This window comes from Bubalus kerabau, chromosome 10 (assembly GCF_029407905.1).
Source record: "Bubalus kerabau isolate K-KA32 ecotype Philippines breed swamp buffalo chromosome 10, PCC_UOA_SB_1v2, whole genome shotgun sequence".
Classification (NCBI taxonomy): domain Eukaryota; kingdom Metazoa; phylum Chordata; class Mammalia; order Artiodactyla; family Bovidae; genus Bubalus; species Bubalus kerabau.
Window position 1 is genome coordinate 23,552,512 of NC_073633.1, and position 19,059 is coordinate 23,571,570.

At 41.8% G+C, this 19,059-nt stretch overlaps 1 protein-coding gene across 1 annotated transcript in view; it reads left to right on the forward strand.

The window, feature by feature from the left end:
* The first annotated feature begins 510 nt into the window (after positions 1-510).
* The window catches only part of ARIH1 (ariadne RBR E3 ubiquitin protein ligase 1), a 105,719-nt gene continuing 87,170 nt past the window's right edge, over positions 511-19,059 (forward strand). Inside the window, exon 1 of the mRNA XM_055536908.1 lies at positions 511-1,189. Coding sequence (XP_055392883.1) covers positions 821-1,189 — 369 coding nt within the window. The 5' untranslated portion in view covers positions 511-820. The remainder of the gene's footprint in view (positions 1,190-19,059) is intronic.

Consider the following 19,059-nt stretch of genomic DNA (forward strand, 5'->3'; position numbering starts at 1 on the left):
CGTCCGGAGAGTACACAATCTAATTACTTAAAACGGGGTTCACCAGCAACACAGCTTAGAGGTTCTGCATAAAACAGACTCCACTGAGTAGCCCAGGCTACAGGAACAGTAGCTCAACAGCCAAGGTATTCCTGGAATCACTCCCGGGCCGGCGGGAAGGGTCTCTCTGGTCCTGGGGGAAGGCCGCCTTCCCCAAAGGATTGCACGAGGGGCTGGATCTTCATGGCCTGCGGGAAAATCCACCACCTGGGCGGACCAGGCCCCCTCTCGCTCTCGGCGACCAACAGCCATAGGCTCCTCCAGTTCTCTGTTCGCTGCTGAGGGCCCAAACAGCGACCGCAGCCGGAACCCAACATGCGATTCCCGCGGCGCCGCGCTCCCAGGGCTACCGAGGCCGTGGGGTCTCCCCGAACTCCACGCAGGGGCGGCGGGGCGGGGCGCGATGACGTCAAGAGCAGTGACGCGACGACGCAGCGCGACGCGGTGACGCACGCCCCTTTGTTGGCTCAGTAGCGGTAGCAGCGGCCGTGGAGGTGGCGCTGGGGACTGTTTTCTCTCGGAGGCCTGAGCGGAGCCGCGTCTGACTGAGGCGGGCGGCAAGCGGCCCCCTCGCTCCCTCCCTCCCTCCTCCGCGCCCTCCCCGCCGCCGCTAGCCGCCAACCGCCAACCGCCGCGCCCGGGGAGGAGCCGCGGCCCGCGGGGCCGGAGCCAGGCCTGCGTCCGGACATCAGCCGGAGCCGGAGCGAGAGCCGGGGCCTCAGCGTCCCCGCCCTCTCCCCGCCTCAGGGCCAGCGTCCGCCGGGCCTCCGCGCGTCGCGCCATGGACTCGGACGAGGGCTACAACTACGAGTTCGACGAGGACGAAGAGTGCAGCGAGGAGGACAGCGGCGCCGAGGAGGAGGAGGACGAGGACGACGATGAGCCGGACGATGATAACCTGGATCTGGGCGAGGTGGAGCTGGTGGAGCCGGGGCTGGGCGTCGGCGGGGAGCGGGACGGACTGCTGTGCGGGGAGACGGGCGGCGGCGGCGGCAGCGCTCTGGGGCCCGGAGGTGGCGGCGGCGGCGGTGGCGGCGGCGGCGGGCCGGGGCATGAGCAGGAGGAGGATTACCGCTACGAGGTGCTCACGGCCGAGCAGATTCTGCAACACATGGTGGAATGTATCCGGGAGGTCAACGAGGTCATCCAGGTGAGTGTGGCCCCCGCGCCAGCTTGACCGAGCCGGACCCGGGAGCGGATTCGGGCGGTCGGCGCGGCCCCGAGGGGCAGGCCAGGGCCTGGTGCGCAGCCTAGCCTGATGCCTCCCGGCCCTGTCTTCTCTTCTGCTGGGGATAGAGCAGACATTCGCCGGGTGTGGGGAGGTGCGCTAGGGGCGGTGCTTTCCAGGTCCTGCTATGGCGGAGGCCTCCGGCCGCCTCAGACTTCTCTTGCGGGCAATTGCTGCGGGTCCCTGGGCCCGGTGTCCTTCTTCTGGCCTCAGGAGAGCTTACAGGGGCGGGGCGGAATGGGAGGTGGAGAAGATCTGGGCCCCTAAGACGGCTTCCCCGGCTTTCAGTCGCTCTTGAGCACTTTTGGAAGGGGTTAGAGTAGGCCTGAGGGCTTGCTTGGTGTACAGTTGCCCCAAGTGGGCACCAGTTAATAAAGAAATGGATCTGCTTGGCAGTCTTAAGTGCCTACTTAAAAGTGGGGGAAGGGAACTGTTTCTTGGGAGAGGTGCTGATGGATCTTCTTTTCTAATGTTGAGGCTTCTGCTTGTATCTTTTTAAAATGTTTGCTGTTCGTTTGGGTTCTAACTGCTACTCTTCTCAGTTGTAGCATACTTGAAGCTGTTGGCATAGTTGCTGCAACTTGCATACCCAGCCTTTGCAGCTCAAACAACAGCAAAGCGCAGTGTTATTGTGTAATATTGAACAAGACTCTTATTGTGAGTTAGCAAGTTAGAGATTTTCTGCTTCTGGAGTCCTTTCTCTGATAATTTGTATTTCATTGTTGGTAAGTAGGACTCGGTTTAAACTGATAACCGCATCTCATCTAATCTTCTTGTGGGTCATATTTTGCGTTTTGAGCTTTAGAAAATCACAAGTTTCAGTTTATTTGGAGAAAAATGAGGGGGTCAGGGGTACGACTGCAGAATAAAAATGGAGTCTTGATTCAATATAACCCTTAGAAAACACTAGTTTCATGGAAGAAAACTGTATAGGTGAGCAGCAGGTTACGATTGCCTTCTGGTATGTGATTTTTTTTTTCTCCCTCTTAAAATTAGTTGACTAATATTCACTGGTAAATAAGCAGTATGTCACTGCGTGCTTGCTGAGTGCATGATTAATAGATGCTTTTTATTAATAAATTTTTTACAGTATTTAGTAAAAAAGACACTTTCTTTTGAAAATGAAACCATATATTTAGGCCTGTTTGAAGACAGTGTTTTAAATAATAGTTTAAAAAAAAAACTGTGATACTTAGTGCTATTGCTAAACAGTGGAAATCTCAAACTTTTGTATAGATAATGTAGTCTGAAGAGGAAATTGAAGGGTTGTGAAAGGAAGATAAGTTTTGTAGCTCTTTCTGATCTACAGATACAATATTTAAGTTCTTAGGTCACTAAATGGAGAATTTTTTTTTTTTTTTGAGGAAAGTTGAGTTTACAGTGAAATCTTGAATTCCCTTTAAAGTATATAGTAAATCTGTATTGAATCTGATGCTTTCACACCCATCACCTGGCTTATTTGCCTGTTTAGTTACCTTTTAAAATTCATGGATGTTTATTATTTAGCTTCTTGTAGTGTGTTTTCATGTAAATCACATTCAGCCTTTTCAGCTCTTAGGTGTGTCCTCAATCTCTGAGGCCAGACCCTACAGATTCTTTATGTCACTTCTGGAACAGAGATGTAGCTAATGCACGTGACATCATTTTTTCTTTGTTAGTTGAGAGGAAGAGGAATAAACATGGATAAACTGAGCTAAGAACTACAAAATACTAGAGAATTTTTTTAGGTGTCTTACTTTAACCATGTTTTCATGCTGGATTTTGGAAACAACCCTTTTTTCCCTAGTTACTACTTGTCAAGGGTGCTCTGAAGCAGGACTGCTGAAATGAGTATCTTTTCCTTTGTTAAAAGTTCATATTTAGAAAGATCAGTAGATCAAAGGATAGGATTTACCCCAGATCTTCTTTCTCGAAATGGTATATACACTGGGCAAATGATGCACTAAACTAGGGTTTGGTTATGTTATAGATTATTTATGTTAATAGATTTAGACTTAAGTTATACAGGTAACACATTACATTGTAAGAAAAAAACTGATGAGGTGAGGGGAAAAAAAAGATAATTATTTTGCCTGCTACTGAGAGAGATATACCAGAATCTGAACTGTAATAATTGTTCCAGATGTGTGGATGAGCTATACATGTTTTAAAAAAATGATAATTACAGAATAAAACTAAGTTCTTTTTATGTTTTCAGTAGGAAAAAAGCAGGTTGCAAAAACAGAGGGAAGGTCAACAACTTTCTCCTGTCAATAAGTAACTATTTTTCAAGTGCTTACACAATTACAGATCTAAACTAATTTAGTCAATCTGTTATTATTGGTCTTCCTTTTTATTGTCTAGTTTTCATCTTTTATAAACCTGACTAGGAATAGTCTTACAGATAAATGTCTGGATGTTTTATTTTGTTAGGATAAATGGCTGAGCCAAACATTTGCTTATTTTTAACCATTTAATAAATATTAGCACACTGCTTTCAGCAAGGTTATACTAGTTTTCCCTCCATGGTACTTGATTGGTCATCATTTTTTAAACTTGTTTTTTTTTTTTTTAAACTACTGAGGTTGAATTTTTAAAGAGTTTTTTGGGCAGTGGTATTTCTTTAGTAAATTGCCCTTTGCGTTTGCTCATTTTACCCCCTTTTGGGATGTTTATCTTTTTATTGATTTGTGAGACCAGTTTATATTCATAAAACCTTGAAACATCAGTCGTACAGGTTTTTCAATTAAATCTAATGTTGGTTTAATATATAGTAAGTTTTAAGTAAATTAAAAACCGTTGTTTTATTAACCTAGTTCACATTGGGGAGCTTGCTGTTAATTCTAAAAAATTTAAATTCTCTTCTTTCTGGTATTAGTTTTCAATATGAATCACGTATGTTAGTAAATTTGAAAATAAATGTGCAGGAGAAAAAGATTGAATGTAAAAAAGTTTGCCAAGTTAATTGAGTCTTCCCTGGGGGAATTTGATTACTTTTTCTGGGCAACAACAGATTAATACAAATAATTATTTGTAGATATCTGCTGGTTAGTTCTAGTCTTCAATCAAGTTAACACTTTTTCTTTTAGAAAGCTCTTGGTTTTCTGGCTCTCTGTAACTTTTGTTTGTTTAATTTGATTTTCTTTTATTTAAATTCTTTGTGGCTACTTACCTTTTGAACTTTAAGATCAGGGGTTTTCTGTAACATATCTTAAGGGTAGAGTAGTGCTTAAAGTCCTTTATTTACCCAGCTATATTTAACTCACATTGTTAATATTAAGATGGTTAATAATATTACAATGGTTATCTAATATAGTTGTCTAAGTATCTAAGTAATTTATTAAACTACATAACTGTGGAATTCAAAGATGTTTAAATTTACTGTTTTTTGTTTCCACAGCATTCTTTAGTAAAAGTTGATTGTGCCTTGTGTGTGTGCTGGTCACTATAGAGGACATGGTTCTTGCCTAAGAAGCATATAGGGGTGGGAAACAGAGATTCTTGGGCTCAATTCCCAGAGATTGTTATCCATTAGTCAAGTCTAAATTGGAGCCTAAGCATCTTATATTTTTAGCGAGTCCAGTGATAGTTCTGAACGACTGGTATGTTCATAGTTCACCCAGTGTCATGATTTTGACTCACTCAGGGAGAATGTGTAAGAAGGGCAAGTAACCCTTAGGACTACCACATTTAAAGGATATGCTGAGGAAGAGGCACATGGAACTGTTGGATGTGAGTGATCAGAGAGGAAGCAAAAGAGAAGTGGGTGGGCTTCTTGCTGTTAGATTTATTATTCTTAATAACCTGTTTTAAAAGGCAACAAATTTCCTGTTGGCTGTTGATATGAAATCTTTAATATTTTGCCCATTTTTTATTTAAAATATTTGAGGTACTTCTAAACTGAGGTTTCATGCATAAATTAGAGGCAGTATCAATGGCACCCCACTCCATTACTCTTGCCTGGAAAATCCCATGGACGGAGGAGCCTGGTAGGCTGCAGTCCATGGGGTCTCGAAGAGTTGGACACGACTGAGTGACTTCACTTTCACTTTCCACTTTCATGCATTGGAGAAGGAAATGGCAACCCACTCCAGTGTTTTTGCCTGGAGAATCCCAGGGACGGTGGAGCCTGGTGGGCTGCCGTCTATGGGGTCGCACAGAGTCAGACACAACTGAAGCGACATAGCAGTAGCATAGTCCAGTGTATTGTGTAATTTGTTCAGGAATCAGTTCTAGCCACTGCTTTTCCTACCTGGCAAGTTAAATTTTATGTCATAGAACCTTCAGTTTTTGTCTGTTTCTCCCCCTCCCTTTTTTTTTTATCTGGGAACTTAGAACTGTTGAACTACTAGATTGGTCTTTTTTACATTAATGCTTAATTTTTCTAATATCCTTTTTAAAAAACCTCAGTGAATTCGAGGTCCTCCTTGTTTCAATGAAATTGAACTCAAGTGGGCATATCAAGATAAATTTAGCTTGGTTAACTGGGTTGGGGGGGATTGTGTGTGTGTGTGTGTGTGTGTGTGTAAGCCATTGCGGTGTTTGGTGTAGTTTATTCTTCTTGAACTCCCCCCCTCCGCCCACAGCTGATCTCCTTGAGTTACAAGCTTTAAGTTATGTTCTTTTTGAATCACTTATGGCATTAGTCATGAATCAGGAACTGTGGGGGTGGAATCCAGCAGTCTGTTTTAACAAGCATTCCAGGTGATGGCTGATGCTAGCTAAAGTTTGAGAGCTACTAGTCTAGTTGAGATTTAACAGCAGTGTTTCTCCATGTGTAATGACTAGTGATGAATTATTATAGAGTGGGTTAATGATGGAAGGCAAATTGTTTAAGAAACTAATAAAAGGAAAATTTCGAGAGCCTGAACAATTACTAGGAGAGAGAGCTAGCTAGAGAGAGAGAGCCTACAAATAACAATACTAGGCTACTCATGGAGGGGATTTGTTATCATTACTGTTATTCTTCAGATTAGAGTGGTCTATACTCAGTTATTTCAAACATGCAAGCCAAACCAGTGACACTCTCATATTCTAGGTTGGAACAGTTGGGTTTTCTTCACCCTTTCTCACCCCCCGGCTTTTTTATTTTTATTTTTTAAAAATAAAAATAGTTGAGAGTTTCTTTATTTGATACACGGAAAGGGATATAAGGAATTGAATATTGTAAATGCAGTTGCTCAGTACTGTACAGAATGTTGAAGAAAATGTGAGACTTACTCTTAAGGAGCTCATGGTCTCTGAATTTCTACTCTTAAAGCTGTTAGATCAGTGCTAAATGGATTGTAATAGGTATTCATGGAAGAGATCTGTGCGTTTTATCTGGAAGATGTCTAGGATTTAGGTGGATAGAAGAGACGGATAGGAAGCCATTCTAAGAAATTGAAATAAGAATAAGGAAGCTGTGTCCCCAGTGATGGTGAGGTCACCTCAGGTAAAACAGTTTGTTAATTATAAGTGATAATATTGTAAAAGCTGGGAGGTTTGATACTCTGAACAAAGATAGGCAGAAGTCATCAGATCAGATTACTTTCTTGTGGGTTTGTCCTGTGGCAGCTATATGTATTATTTTTAGCTCTGTATTTTCCTCAAAACGTAGTGGCTTAAAAACAGCAAACATTTATTATCTCACACTTTCTATGGGTCACGATTCTGACTTCAGCTTAGTTGGGTGCCTCTGTTTCAGGGTCTCTTATAAGGCTGCAACTCAACATACTGGCTAGATTGCAGTTATCAAGGTTTGACTAGAGGAGGATCCCCTTGCGAGCTCACTCATGTAACTCTTGCCAAGCCTCAGGAGTTTTCACTGGCTGTTTTTTGGCCAGTTGCCTGCCATGTGGGCTTCACTGAAAGGTGGCTTACAACACAGTAGCTTCTTTCCTTTGGCGTAGGGGGTTTCTGATAGAGAACCCCTCAGATGGAAGCCACGCTCTTTTGTAACATCATCTCAGAAATGACATCCTATCACTTTGCCATACTCTACCTGTTTTAAGTGAGGAGCTAAAGAGGAAGGGATTACATAAAAGTGTGAAGATGAGGAGGTAGATCCTGGGGGCCAATTGAGAGCCTGCTTACCATGATAAATAGAATCTGGCTCAGTTAAGAGGCGAATGAGAACTGTAGTATAATGCTTATCTATCCAGTCCAACTATACAATGTCAGTGTATAGTAATTTGGATTTTTTATTTTAGAATAACCATGAATTATTTGTGTTTGGCTTTGCAAAATATTATATCTTTAAATGATAAGTATTCCTAATTACCTTCAGTGGCAGAGATTGAAATAATAGTTTGCAGCTTCTTGGAATTATTAATAAGTGGCAGGAATCTGAGATTCTCCAGTCTGTTGGGTGTTTTTTTTTTTTTTAAACTGTTAACGACATAGTGGAATCACCTGGGAATTTTTTCATCACATTTTAAATTCTGAGATAATTGTAGAGTCAAATGCTGTTGCAAGAAACAATGCAGAGAGATCCCCTATACCCTTTACCGATTTTTCTATGATGATAACATCTTGCAGAACTAATATATAGTATCATAATCAGTATATTGATACTGACGCAGTTTACTCATTCAGACTTCTTTACTTGAGGATTTAAAAAAATATATTGGGACTCATAACCCAAGGCTAAGCAAATGAATTTCTAGGAGTTTGGACCAGGCATTATCATTAAACAGAAGTTTTCCCTGGTTTATTTTAATGTACAGCCAGGGTTGAAAGCAAAGTTATTGTTGTTGTCCAGTATCTTTAATAATCCTCTCTTTGTAACATTCCAGTCTGCTTGCTGCTGCCAAGTCGCTTCAGTCGTGTCCAACTCTGTGCGACCCCACGGACTGCAGCCTACCAGGCTTCTCCGTCCATGGGGTTCTCCAGACAAGAACACTGGAGTGGGTTGCCATTTCCTTCTCCAATGCATGAAAGTGGAAAGTGAAAGTGAAGTCACTCAGTCGTGTCTGACTCTTAGGGACCCCATGGACTGCAGCCTACCAGGTTCCTCCGTCCACGGGATTTGCCAGGCAAGAGTACTGGCGTGGGGTGCCATTGCCTTCTCCTCCAGTCTGCTTAATTATGAATAAATGACAATAAACTAGTTTGTGATATAGCTCATTCTAACTCGTGATTTTTGGGGGAAAAAAAAATGGAATTAAACTGTTTACACTTTAACTTTGGTCCATTGTTCCTAGGGTGGCCCTTTGATATTTTTAGTTTTTTTTTTTTTTTAATTTATTTATTGGCTGCACTGGGTCTTCATTGCTGCTCTCAGACTTTCTCTAGTTGCAGTACAGGAGCTTCTCATTGCGGTGGCATCTCTTGTTGCAGAGCTCAGACTCGAGGGTACAAGCACTTAGTTGCCAGGTGGCATATGGAATCTGCCCTGCATTGGCAAGCAGATTCTTAAACCACTGGACCACCAGGGAAGTCCTGTTGTTTTCTTAACAGTTTTGGTTTGGAAGCATGAAGGAAAAACTTTTTCTTGACGTTAATCAATCCTCTTTGTCTTTGCTATGACAGTGAACTGGTATCTTTGATTATGCATGTTGCCTACTTCTCTTAATTTTCAGTTATACATTGTCTTTATTAGGTATAATATCACAGGCCCATAACCCTGTTAAGATCTTGGCTATTTATACAGTTCATCTTTTAATATTGATACTATATCAATATCAGGTTGAAACTGATATCAGTAACCTTTGGTTACTATGTAACCTTACAAATAGATTAATTATTCCCTTTAACTGATGGGATAAATAGAAGAATGAGTGGTTAGACTGACATTTGATGATCACTTACTAGGTGAGAGAATAATCTGTAATCCGAGGCTGCTTCTAACCTGGGATCACTGAATCTTTTGGGACCCATGAGATGGTAGTGGCAGTCGTTGCCTTATTTTATTTTCAGTGTTTAAAAAAGCCTACTGTGTTTAAAACAACTGCCCAAGCTAATTAAAATGTGGGCCAGTTTTGGATCTTGAGTTCCAAAAGAATGGGCATGTTTTATAGCGTCAGTAGATTTCTACAATCATGTATTTTAAGTTTCTGAAATGGAGCTGGACCCTACTGTGGTCCTTCCCCACCCACATTGTTTTGTCTGGAAAAACTTGAGCCGAAGAATAGGTTTAATCAGATAAGTGAGAAGATACAAAAACAAAGGAAAACAGTCCAATGAAACTGTTCAGTTACTCAGATTCTTTGCAAGCGCATGGACTGCAGCACGGCAGGCTTCCCTGTCCTTCACCATCTCCTGGAGCTTGCTCAAACTCATGTCCATTGACTCAGAGATGCCATCCAACCATCTTGAATAATACTTCATTTCTTAATCTTGCTCTGTGGTAGATGTCAGTTGGAGTTTGAATTAAATTAATGGGTAGTTTGGTATCTTAGAAGGCAGTTTTAAAGGGTCTTATTGAGCTAGCATCTGCTCTGGCAGATTAACTTTTTAGAGGCCCTACTTTTTCTTATTTTTAAAAATGAGAATACTAGTATTAAGGTCAAATACTGTATTGGGAGCTTTTTCATGTAATTTTTTTTCCTTAATGTAAACTTGCTGGATAGCATTTTTCCTTTCTCCTTATGTTCCATTTAAAAGAAGTGTCACAAGTGACCTTGTACACTTAATACATTTTAGCAAAAAGTACAGAAGATAATGAAGTATTAGGTAACATTTCCTTATTACTAAGATATTTGTTTAGACAATGCTAAGAATAGCTATAATCCCAGACACTTCTTCCCAGACTTGCTTTGCTATCTGCTTTGAGACTGTCATACTTCTAATTCAAATATTAACTGATTACAATTATATATTATATCCTTTCTCAGTCACAATTGTTAGTTTTTTAGGGATTAAGTATATGCTAGAGATTGAGAAGTATTTTCTGATTTTCTTAGCAAGTATAAGTAAAAACCTCTTATGTGGACTCATTGAAATTTGTGACGTTTTGGACAGGTCTCTGAAACCCATTTAAAAACAAATTTATTGCCTTTTCTCCTTCAGCTGTTCTTCCTTTGATTGATTTACTAATCAGCCATTCTTGGAATTTGAAAGTCAGTGATTCTTTTTTGCCCCAGCATTTCCCGTATCCAATTAGCCCTGATCAAATTACTCTGAAATTTGTTATTCCTCTCCTTTTAACTAAATAGGAAACACATTTTCTATTATATGTCTAGCCTAGATGCTTTAATAAAGTGTTCGTGGCTTCCTCACCTTGATTTCTGGTAATTTTTTCATTCTTATTTGCTGTTGTTTCTAATTTTCCCATCATTCCCAACTGCACTACTTGTAATTTCTTACTATATAAATGCACATTTGTGTTTTCCTGTTTTTGTTCATGCTGATCCCTCTTTTTGTGGCTGCTCTTTCTCTCTCTCTCTTTTTTTTTTTTTAATTATGTTTTATTTTTGGTTGGGCTGGGTTTGGTTGCTCTGGGTCTTCGTCGCTCTCAGTAGTCGCGATAAGTAGGGGCTCCTGTTCGTTGCCATGCATGGGCTTGTCATTGCAGTGGCTTCTCTTGTTTCACAGGCTCTAGGTGCAGGGCCTTCAGTAGTTGCGGCTTGAGGGCTGTAGAGCGATGACTCGGTAGTTATGGCACAGGGGCTTAGTTGCTCCAAGGCATGAGAAATCTTCCCGGACTGGATATAGAACCCACGTCCCCTGTATTGGCTGCTGTTGCTGTTCAGTTGCTCAGTCATGTCCAGCTCTTTGTGACCCTGTGGACTGTAGCCCACCAGGCTCTTTGTCCACGGAATTCTTCAGGCAAGAATACTGGGGTGGGTTGCCATGCCCTCCTTCAGGGGATTTTCCCAACCCGGGGATCGAACCTGGGTCTCCTATATTGCATTGGCAGGCAGATTCTTATCCACTGTACCACCAGGGAAGTCTTCATTCTCTTTTTAACTGCCTGATACCCTTCTGCTCATACCCTGCTCAGATATTACATATCTCTTACCAGGTCCCTCTTCCCTACCATCACTGCTCTTTTACCTGTGTTTGCATAGCCCTTTATATGGATAATACAGGAGCCTGTAATATGGCCATCCCAATACCTAAGTCACTAGCTGGCTATGAGGGTTTTGAAGGTAAGAGCCCAGTCTTCATCCATAGCGTATGTCACACTAATAGTCTTTGACGTAGTAGAAACTCAGTGAATACATGTTCTTTGAAGTTTGTCCCTTGTTTCCTTGGTTTCCTTACCTGTAAACCAAAGAGAGCCGGACACAATTTTCTTCTGGCACTAATAAATTATTTTATAATTTCCAGATAATACCTCAGTAGTAGTGTAAGGTGACAAGAAAAAAGTGTTTGAATTCCAAGAATGCAAGCTTTTTAAAATCTCTGAATATACAGCGACTCTTTTAGATTTAACTTTATTTGCATGTAGTTCTCTGGCACTTTATATAAACTGAGAGTTACGTTAAAAATAACTGAGTCACTCTTGATGAAAGTGAAAGTGGAGAGTGAAAAAGTTAGCTTAAAGCTCAACATTCAGAAAACGAAGATCATGGCATCTGGTCCCATCACTTCATGGGAAATAGATGGGGAAACAGTGGAAACAGTGTCAGACTTTGTTTTTTTGGGCTCCAAAATCACTGTAGATGGTGACTGCAGCCATGAAATTAAAAGACGCTTACTCCTTGGATAGAAAGTTATGACCAACCTAGATAGCATATTCAAAAGCAGAGACATTACTTTGCCAACAAAGATCCGTCTAGTCAAGGCTATGGTTTTTCCTGTGGTCATGTATGGATGTGAGAGTTGGACTGTGAAGAAGGCTGAGCGCCAAAGAACTGATGCTTTTGAACTGTGGTGTTGGAGAAGACTCTTGAGAGTCCCTTGGACTGCAAGGAGATCCAACCAGTCCATTCTGAAGGAGATCAGCCCTGGGATTTCTTAGGAAGGAATGATGCTAAAGCTGAAACTCCAGTACTTTGGCCACCTCATGCGAAGAGTTGACTCATTGGAAAAGCCTCTGATGCTGGGAGGGATTGGGGGCAGGAGGAGAAGGGGACAACAGAGGATGAGATGGCTGGATGGCATCACTGACTCGATGGACATGAGTCTGAGTGAACTCCAGGAGTTGGTGATGGACAGGGAGGCCTGGCGTGCTGTGATTCATGGGGTCGCAAAGAGTCAGACATGACTGAGCGACTGAACTGAACTGAATGCAGTAGCTCTCAAAGTATGGTCCATGAGAGGAAAACTTTTTAGGACGTTATTTGTCTGTTAACATGCTGGGATTTGTACTGATAGTGCAGAAGCAATGGATTTGGTTACGTAAAACCGTGGGAACCTTAGCACAGATCAAGTCAGAGGCCCTAATTATACTAGTGCCAGTCATTTTATTTTTCACTGCCACACATTCATTAAAAAATGTTGATTTCACTTATTGTCCTGGGTGAAGCAGTAAAAATTATTAGTATTACTATATCTTATCCCTTAAGTACACAGTTTCTTAAGTACACATGTCTTAAATGGCACTTCTGCATACTCAAGTACAGAGGTTGTCTCAAAGAAAAACATTTGTGCGTTTGATTGGTTTCTGAGCTGAACAGGCTGCTTGATGGAACACCAATTTTACTTGGAAAAAAATGACAAACTGATTATTCAGACACATAGCAAATAAACATATGGTAACTATTTCTCCAAATACACCTGTTATTAAAAAAAAAACTGCTTATAGTATTTGTTGCCAGTGATAAATATTTAAAGTTTTTCAGTGCAAATTAGAATTTTGGAAAACATATCTGCCACTGTGAGACTGAGACTGACAATATCCTGGTGATGATATCCTGTATAATATATCAACATTTGGAAGATCTGCTTTTTAACATAATGAACCAGTATTTTTCAAATGACTAATTTTCCAGTGACCAGTTGTGATATTTCACAATCATACATTGGTGAATGATCCATTCAAAGTACAAGATAGACCATTGGATTTTAATATGACAAGAGTAAGAAAAGTTGTTTGATATGATTTCAGATTCTATTTTACAGCTAGCCTTTAAGAAACTACCACCTTTTGAGTATTGGTGTAATATAAAAAGATATCCATAGTTATCTGAAAAGGCTATAAAAGTTCTCCTGCTTTTTCCAACTCTATATATCTTTGTGAGACTCTTTTTTTTAAACAAAACAACATATTTGAGGATTGAATACAGAAGCACATATGAGAATCCAACTGTTCTCTATTTACCCAGATATTAAAGAGACTTAAGCAGTGCAGTTTTTCTCTCTGTTGTTTTAGAACATACAATTTATTTTAATAAAAATGGGCTTTATATTAACATAATGGGTTTTATTACTGTTATTTTTAATGAATTAATAGTTATTTAAAAAATTCTGTTTTGATAGCTAACATAAATGCTGATAGTTATGATTGACATGAACAAAACTCTTTGGCGCCTTCAGTAATGTTAAAGTTTAAAAAGGGTTCTGAGGCCAAACAGATTGAGAGTTGCTGCTTTGATATTGTGAAATATTTCTGAATCACTAAGGAAACATAGTATTGACTTGCAAACAGGAGATACGACTAACCAAGATATGACTAACCCCGCTATGTGTTTACTTTAAATTAGTAATGGGTTATATGTGACAGGTTAGGAATTACTGCTGATTAATCAGAAACATACATAAGCTATGTTAGATGCTGTGCTAATATGTAACAAATATTAGAAACGTGAATCATAAAATATGACTAGTTCTGTAAAGATGTTTGGAAATGGAATGGGATGCTCAATTTTTTCAAGGAATAGCTAGTAGAGATATCACTGGACATATTCCATTAATTTGTTTACGTTTTGACTTCTTACACTGAAATGAAAGCTCTGTGCGAGCAGTGGCTTTGTTTTATTCATTGCTGTAGTCCCGGTGCCCAGAACAGTACCTGACACACTGAGTGCTATGTTGCTTCAGTCGTGTCCGACTCTGTGTGACCCAGTGGATTGTAGCTTGCCAGGCTCCTCTGTCCATGGGATTTTCCAGGCAAGAATACTGGGAGTGGATTGGCATGCCTTTCTCCAGGGGATCCTCCCAACCCAGAGATCGAACTTGCATTGCTTATATCTCTTGCATTGGTAGGCGGGTTCTTTACCCCTCTGCCACCTGAGAAGCCCACCTGACACATAGTAGTTCTTAGTAAACATTTTTTCTGTAAACATTTTTATTTTACCCCCACGTTCTTTAATATTTTGCTATGTATATAATTCTAGGTTGTTAGTTTTCTTTCAGCACTTTAAAGATTCCATTGTTTTCTGGCTTCTATGGTTTGTGGTAGGATGAAGCGAAAGTGAAAGTGAAGTTGCTCAGTCTTGTCCGACTCTTTGAGACCCCATGGACTGTAGCCTACCAGGCTTCTCCGTCCATGGGATTCTCCAGGCAAAAATACTGGAGTGGGTTACCATTTCCTTCTCCAGGGCATCTTCCTGATCCAGGGATCGAACCCAGGTCTCCCACGTTGGAGGAAGATGCTTTAACCTCTGAGCCACCAGGGAAGCCCAGGAGGAAGCTAGTTCAGTTCAGTTCAGTCGCTAGGTCGTGTCCGACTCTTTGCGACCCCATGAATCGCAGCACGCCAGGCCTCCCTGTCCATCACCAACTCCCGGACCTTGCTCAAACTCACATCCGTCGAGTCGGTGATGCCATCCAGCCATCTCATCCTCTGTCGTCCCCTTCTCCTCCTGCCCCCAATCCCTCCCAGCAACAGAGTCTTTTCCAATGAGTCAACTCTTCGCATGAGGTGGCCAAAGTACTGGAGTTTCAGCTTTAGCATCATTCCTTCCAAAGAAATCCCAGGGCTGATCTCCTTCAGAATGGACTGGTTGGATCTCCTTGCAGTCCAAGGGACTCTCAAGAGTCTTCTCCAACACCACAGTTCAAAAGCATCAATTCTTCGGTGCTCAGCTTTCTTCACAGTCCAACTCTCACATCCATACATGACCGCTGGAAAAACCATAGCCTTGACTAGATGGACCTTTGTTGCCAAAGTAACGTCTCTGCTTTTGAATATGCTATCTAGGTTGGTCATAACTTTCCATCCAAGGAGTAAGCGTCTTTTAATTTCATGGCTGCAGTCACCATCTGCAGTGATTTTGGAGCCCAGAAAAATAAAGTCCAACACTGTTTCCACTGTTTCCCCATCTATTTCCCATGAAGTGATGGGACCAGATGCCATGATCTTCGTTTTCTGAATGTTGAGCTTTAAGCTCTTTCACTTTAACCTCTTTCACTTTCATCAAGAGGCTTTTTAGTTCCTCTTCACTTTCTGCCATAAGGGTGGTGTCATCTGCATATCTGAGGTTATTGATATTTCTCCCAGCAATCTTGATTCCAGCTTGTGCTTCTTCCAGCCCAGCATTTCTCATGACGTACTCTGCATATAAGTTAAATAAGCAGGGTGACAATATACAGCCTTGACGTACTCCTTTTCCTATTTGGAACCAGTCTGTTGTTCCATGTCCAGTTCTAACTGTTGCTTCCTGACCTGCGTATAGGTTTCTCAAGAGGCAGGTCAGGTAGTCTGGTATTCCCATCTCTTTCAGAATTTTCCACAGTTTATTGTGATCCACACAGTCAAAGCCTTTGGCATAGTTAATAAAGCAGAAATAGATGTTTTTCTGGAACTCTCTTGCTTATTCCATGATCCGGCGGGTGTTGGCAATTTGATCTCTGGTTCTTCTGCCTTTTCTAAAACCAGTGCCGTTTCTAAAACCAGCTTGAACATGTGGAATTTCACGGTTCACGTATTGCTGAAGCCTGGCTTGGAGAATTTTGAGCATTACTTTACTAGCGTGTGAGATGAGTGCAATTGTGCGGTAGTTTGAGCATTCTTTGGCATTGCCTTTCTTTGGGATTGGAATGAAAACTGACCTCTTCCAGTCCTGTAGCCACTGCTGAGTTTTCCAAATGTGCTGGCATATTGAGTGCAGCACTTTCACAGCATCATCTTTCAGGATTTGGAATAGCTCAACTGGAATTCCATCACGTCCACTAGCTTTGTTCGTAGTGATGCTTTCTAAGGCCCACTTGACTTCACATTCCAGGATCTCTGGCTCTAGGTGAGTGATCACACCATCGTGATTATCTGGGTCGTGAAGATCTTTTTTGTACGGTTCTTCTGTGTATTCTTGCCACCTCTTCTTAATATCTTCTGCTTCTGTTAGGTCCATACCATTTCTGTCCTTTATCGAGCCCATCTTGGCATGAAATGTTACCTTGGTATCTCTTAATTTTCTTGAAGAGATCTCTAGTCTTTCCCATTCTGGTGTTTTCCTCTATTTCTTTGCATTGATCGCTGAGGAAGGCTTTCTTATCTCTCCTTGCTATTCTTTGGAACTCTGCATTCAGATGCTTATATCTTTCCTTTTCTCCTTTGCTTTTTGCTTCTCTTCTTTTCACAGCTATTTGTAAGGCCTCCCTAGACAGCCATTTTGCTTTTTTGCATTTCTTTTCCATGGAGATGGTCTTGATCCCTGTCTCCTGTACAATGTCACGAACCTCCGCCCATAGTTCATCAGGCACTCTATCAGATGTAGTCCCTTTAATCTATTTCTCACTTCCACTGTATAATCATAAGGGATTTGATTTGGGTCATACCTGAATGGTCTAGTGGTTTTCTCCACTTTCTTCAATTTAAGTCTGAATTTGGGATAAGGAGCTCATGATCTGAGCCACAGTCAGCTCCTCGTCTTGTTTTTGCTGACTGTATAGAGCTTCTCCATCTTTGGCTGCAAAGAGTATAATCAGTCTGATTTCGGTGTTGACCATCTGGTGATGTCCATGTGTAGAGTCTTCTCTTGTGTTGTTGGAAGAGGGTGTTTGCTATGACCAGTGCGTTCTCTTGGCAAAACTCTGTTAGCCTTTGCCTTGCTTCATTCCGTGTTCCAAGGCCAAATTTGCCTGTTACTCCAGGTGTTTCTTGACTTCCTACTTTTGCATTCCAGTCCCCTATAATGAAAAGGACATCTTTTTTGCGTGTTAGTTCTAAAAGGTCTTGTCGGTCTTCATAGAACCGTTCAACTTCAGCTTCTTCAGCGTTACTGGTTGGGGCATAGACTTGGATTACTGTGATATTGAATGGTTTGCCTTGGAAATGAAGAGAGATCATTCTGTTGTTTTTGAGATTGCATCCAAGTACTGCATTTCAGACTCTTTTGTTGACCATAATGGCTACTCCATTTCTTCTAAGGTATTCCTGCCCGCAGTAGTAGATATAATGGTCATCTGAGTTAAATTCACCCATTCCAGTCCATTTTAGTTTGCTGATTCCTAGAATGTCGACGTTCACTCTTGCCATCTCCTGTTTGACCACTTCCAATTTGCCTTGATTCATGGACCTGACATTCCAGGTTCCTATGTAATATTGCTCTTTACAGCATCGGACCTTGCTTCTATCACCAGTCACATCCACAACTGGGTATTGTTTTTGCTTTGGCTCCATCCCTTCATTCTTTCTGCAGTTATTTCTCCACTGATCTCCAGTAGCATATTGGGCACCTGCCGACCTGGGGAGTTCCCCTTTCAGTATCCTATCATTTTGCCTTTTCATACTGTTCATGGGGTTCTCAAGGCAAGAATGCTGAAGTGGTTTGCCATTCCCTTCTCCAGTGGACCACATTCTGTCACACCTCTCCCCCATGACCCACCCATCTTGGGTGGCTCCACAGGGCATGGCTTAGTTTCATTGAGTTAGACAAGGCCGTGGTCCTAGTGTGATTAGATTGGCTAGTTTTCTGTGATTATGGTTTCAGTGTGTCTGCCCTCTGATGCCCTCTTGCAACACCTACCGTCTTCCTTGGGTTTCTCTTACCTTGGATGTGGGGTATCTCTTCACAGCTGCTCCAGCAAAGTGCAGCTGCTGCTCCTTACCTTGGATGAGGGGTATCTCCTCACCACCGCCCCTCCTGACCTTGAACGTGGAGTAGCTCCTCTAGGCCCTCCTGCACCCGAGCAGCTACCGCTCCTTGGACTTGGGGTTGCTCCTCCCGGCCGCCGCCCCTGGCCTCGCTCGAAGGTTGGGTTGGGGGTAGCTCCTCCCGGCTGCCGCCCCTGACCTCGGACGTGGGGTAGCTCCTCTTGGCCGCCACCCCTCGGGCATGGGGTCCTCCCGGCTTCTGCCCCTGACCTTGGACGTGGGGTAGTTCCTCTCGGTTGCACTTGTACGCCGTCGCAGCCGCCTGCGCTTAATCTGGGTGTTTGTAATATTTCTGACTTTGTGTCTAGTTGTGGTTTTCTCTATGTTTTGGAGAAGGAAATGGCAACCCACTCCAGTATTCTTGTCTGGAAGACTCCATGGACGGAGAAGCTTGGTAGGCTACAGTCTATGGGGTCGCGAAGAGTTGGACACGACTGAGCAACTTCACTTTCTTTCACTTTGTTTATTTTGCTTTGTGTTTTCAGATCCTTTTGAATCTTTGGGATGATGTCTTACGGGTTTTGGAAATTCTCAGTTTTGCCTTTATCCCGTTTCCTCAAGTTGCACATATATTAGAGCTTTTTATTATGTTCCATATGTGTTCGATGCTCTTTTGTGTATCTTATATCCTTTTTTCTCTGTGCTTCAGTTTGATTGATTTCTATTGATCTGTTGTCTGAGTCTCTACATCTGTCTTCTCCTTTGTCTGATTTGCTATTAAACACCCCTCAATTATTTCAGGTACTATATTCTGGAGTTTCCATTTAATTCTTTTTTTACTGATGCTGATTTTCTAGTGATATTTTTCTTTTTCATTTGTGTTACATCTTCTGCATTATATTCTCCAGCATATTAAGAATTTATTACTAAAAGTTTTGTCAGCTAACTCCCAACATCTGAAGTATGT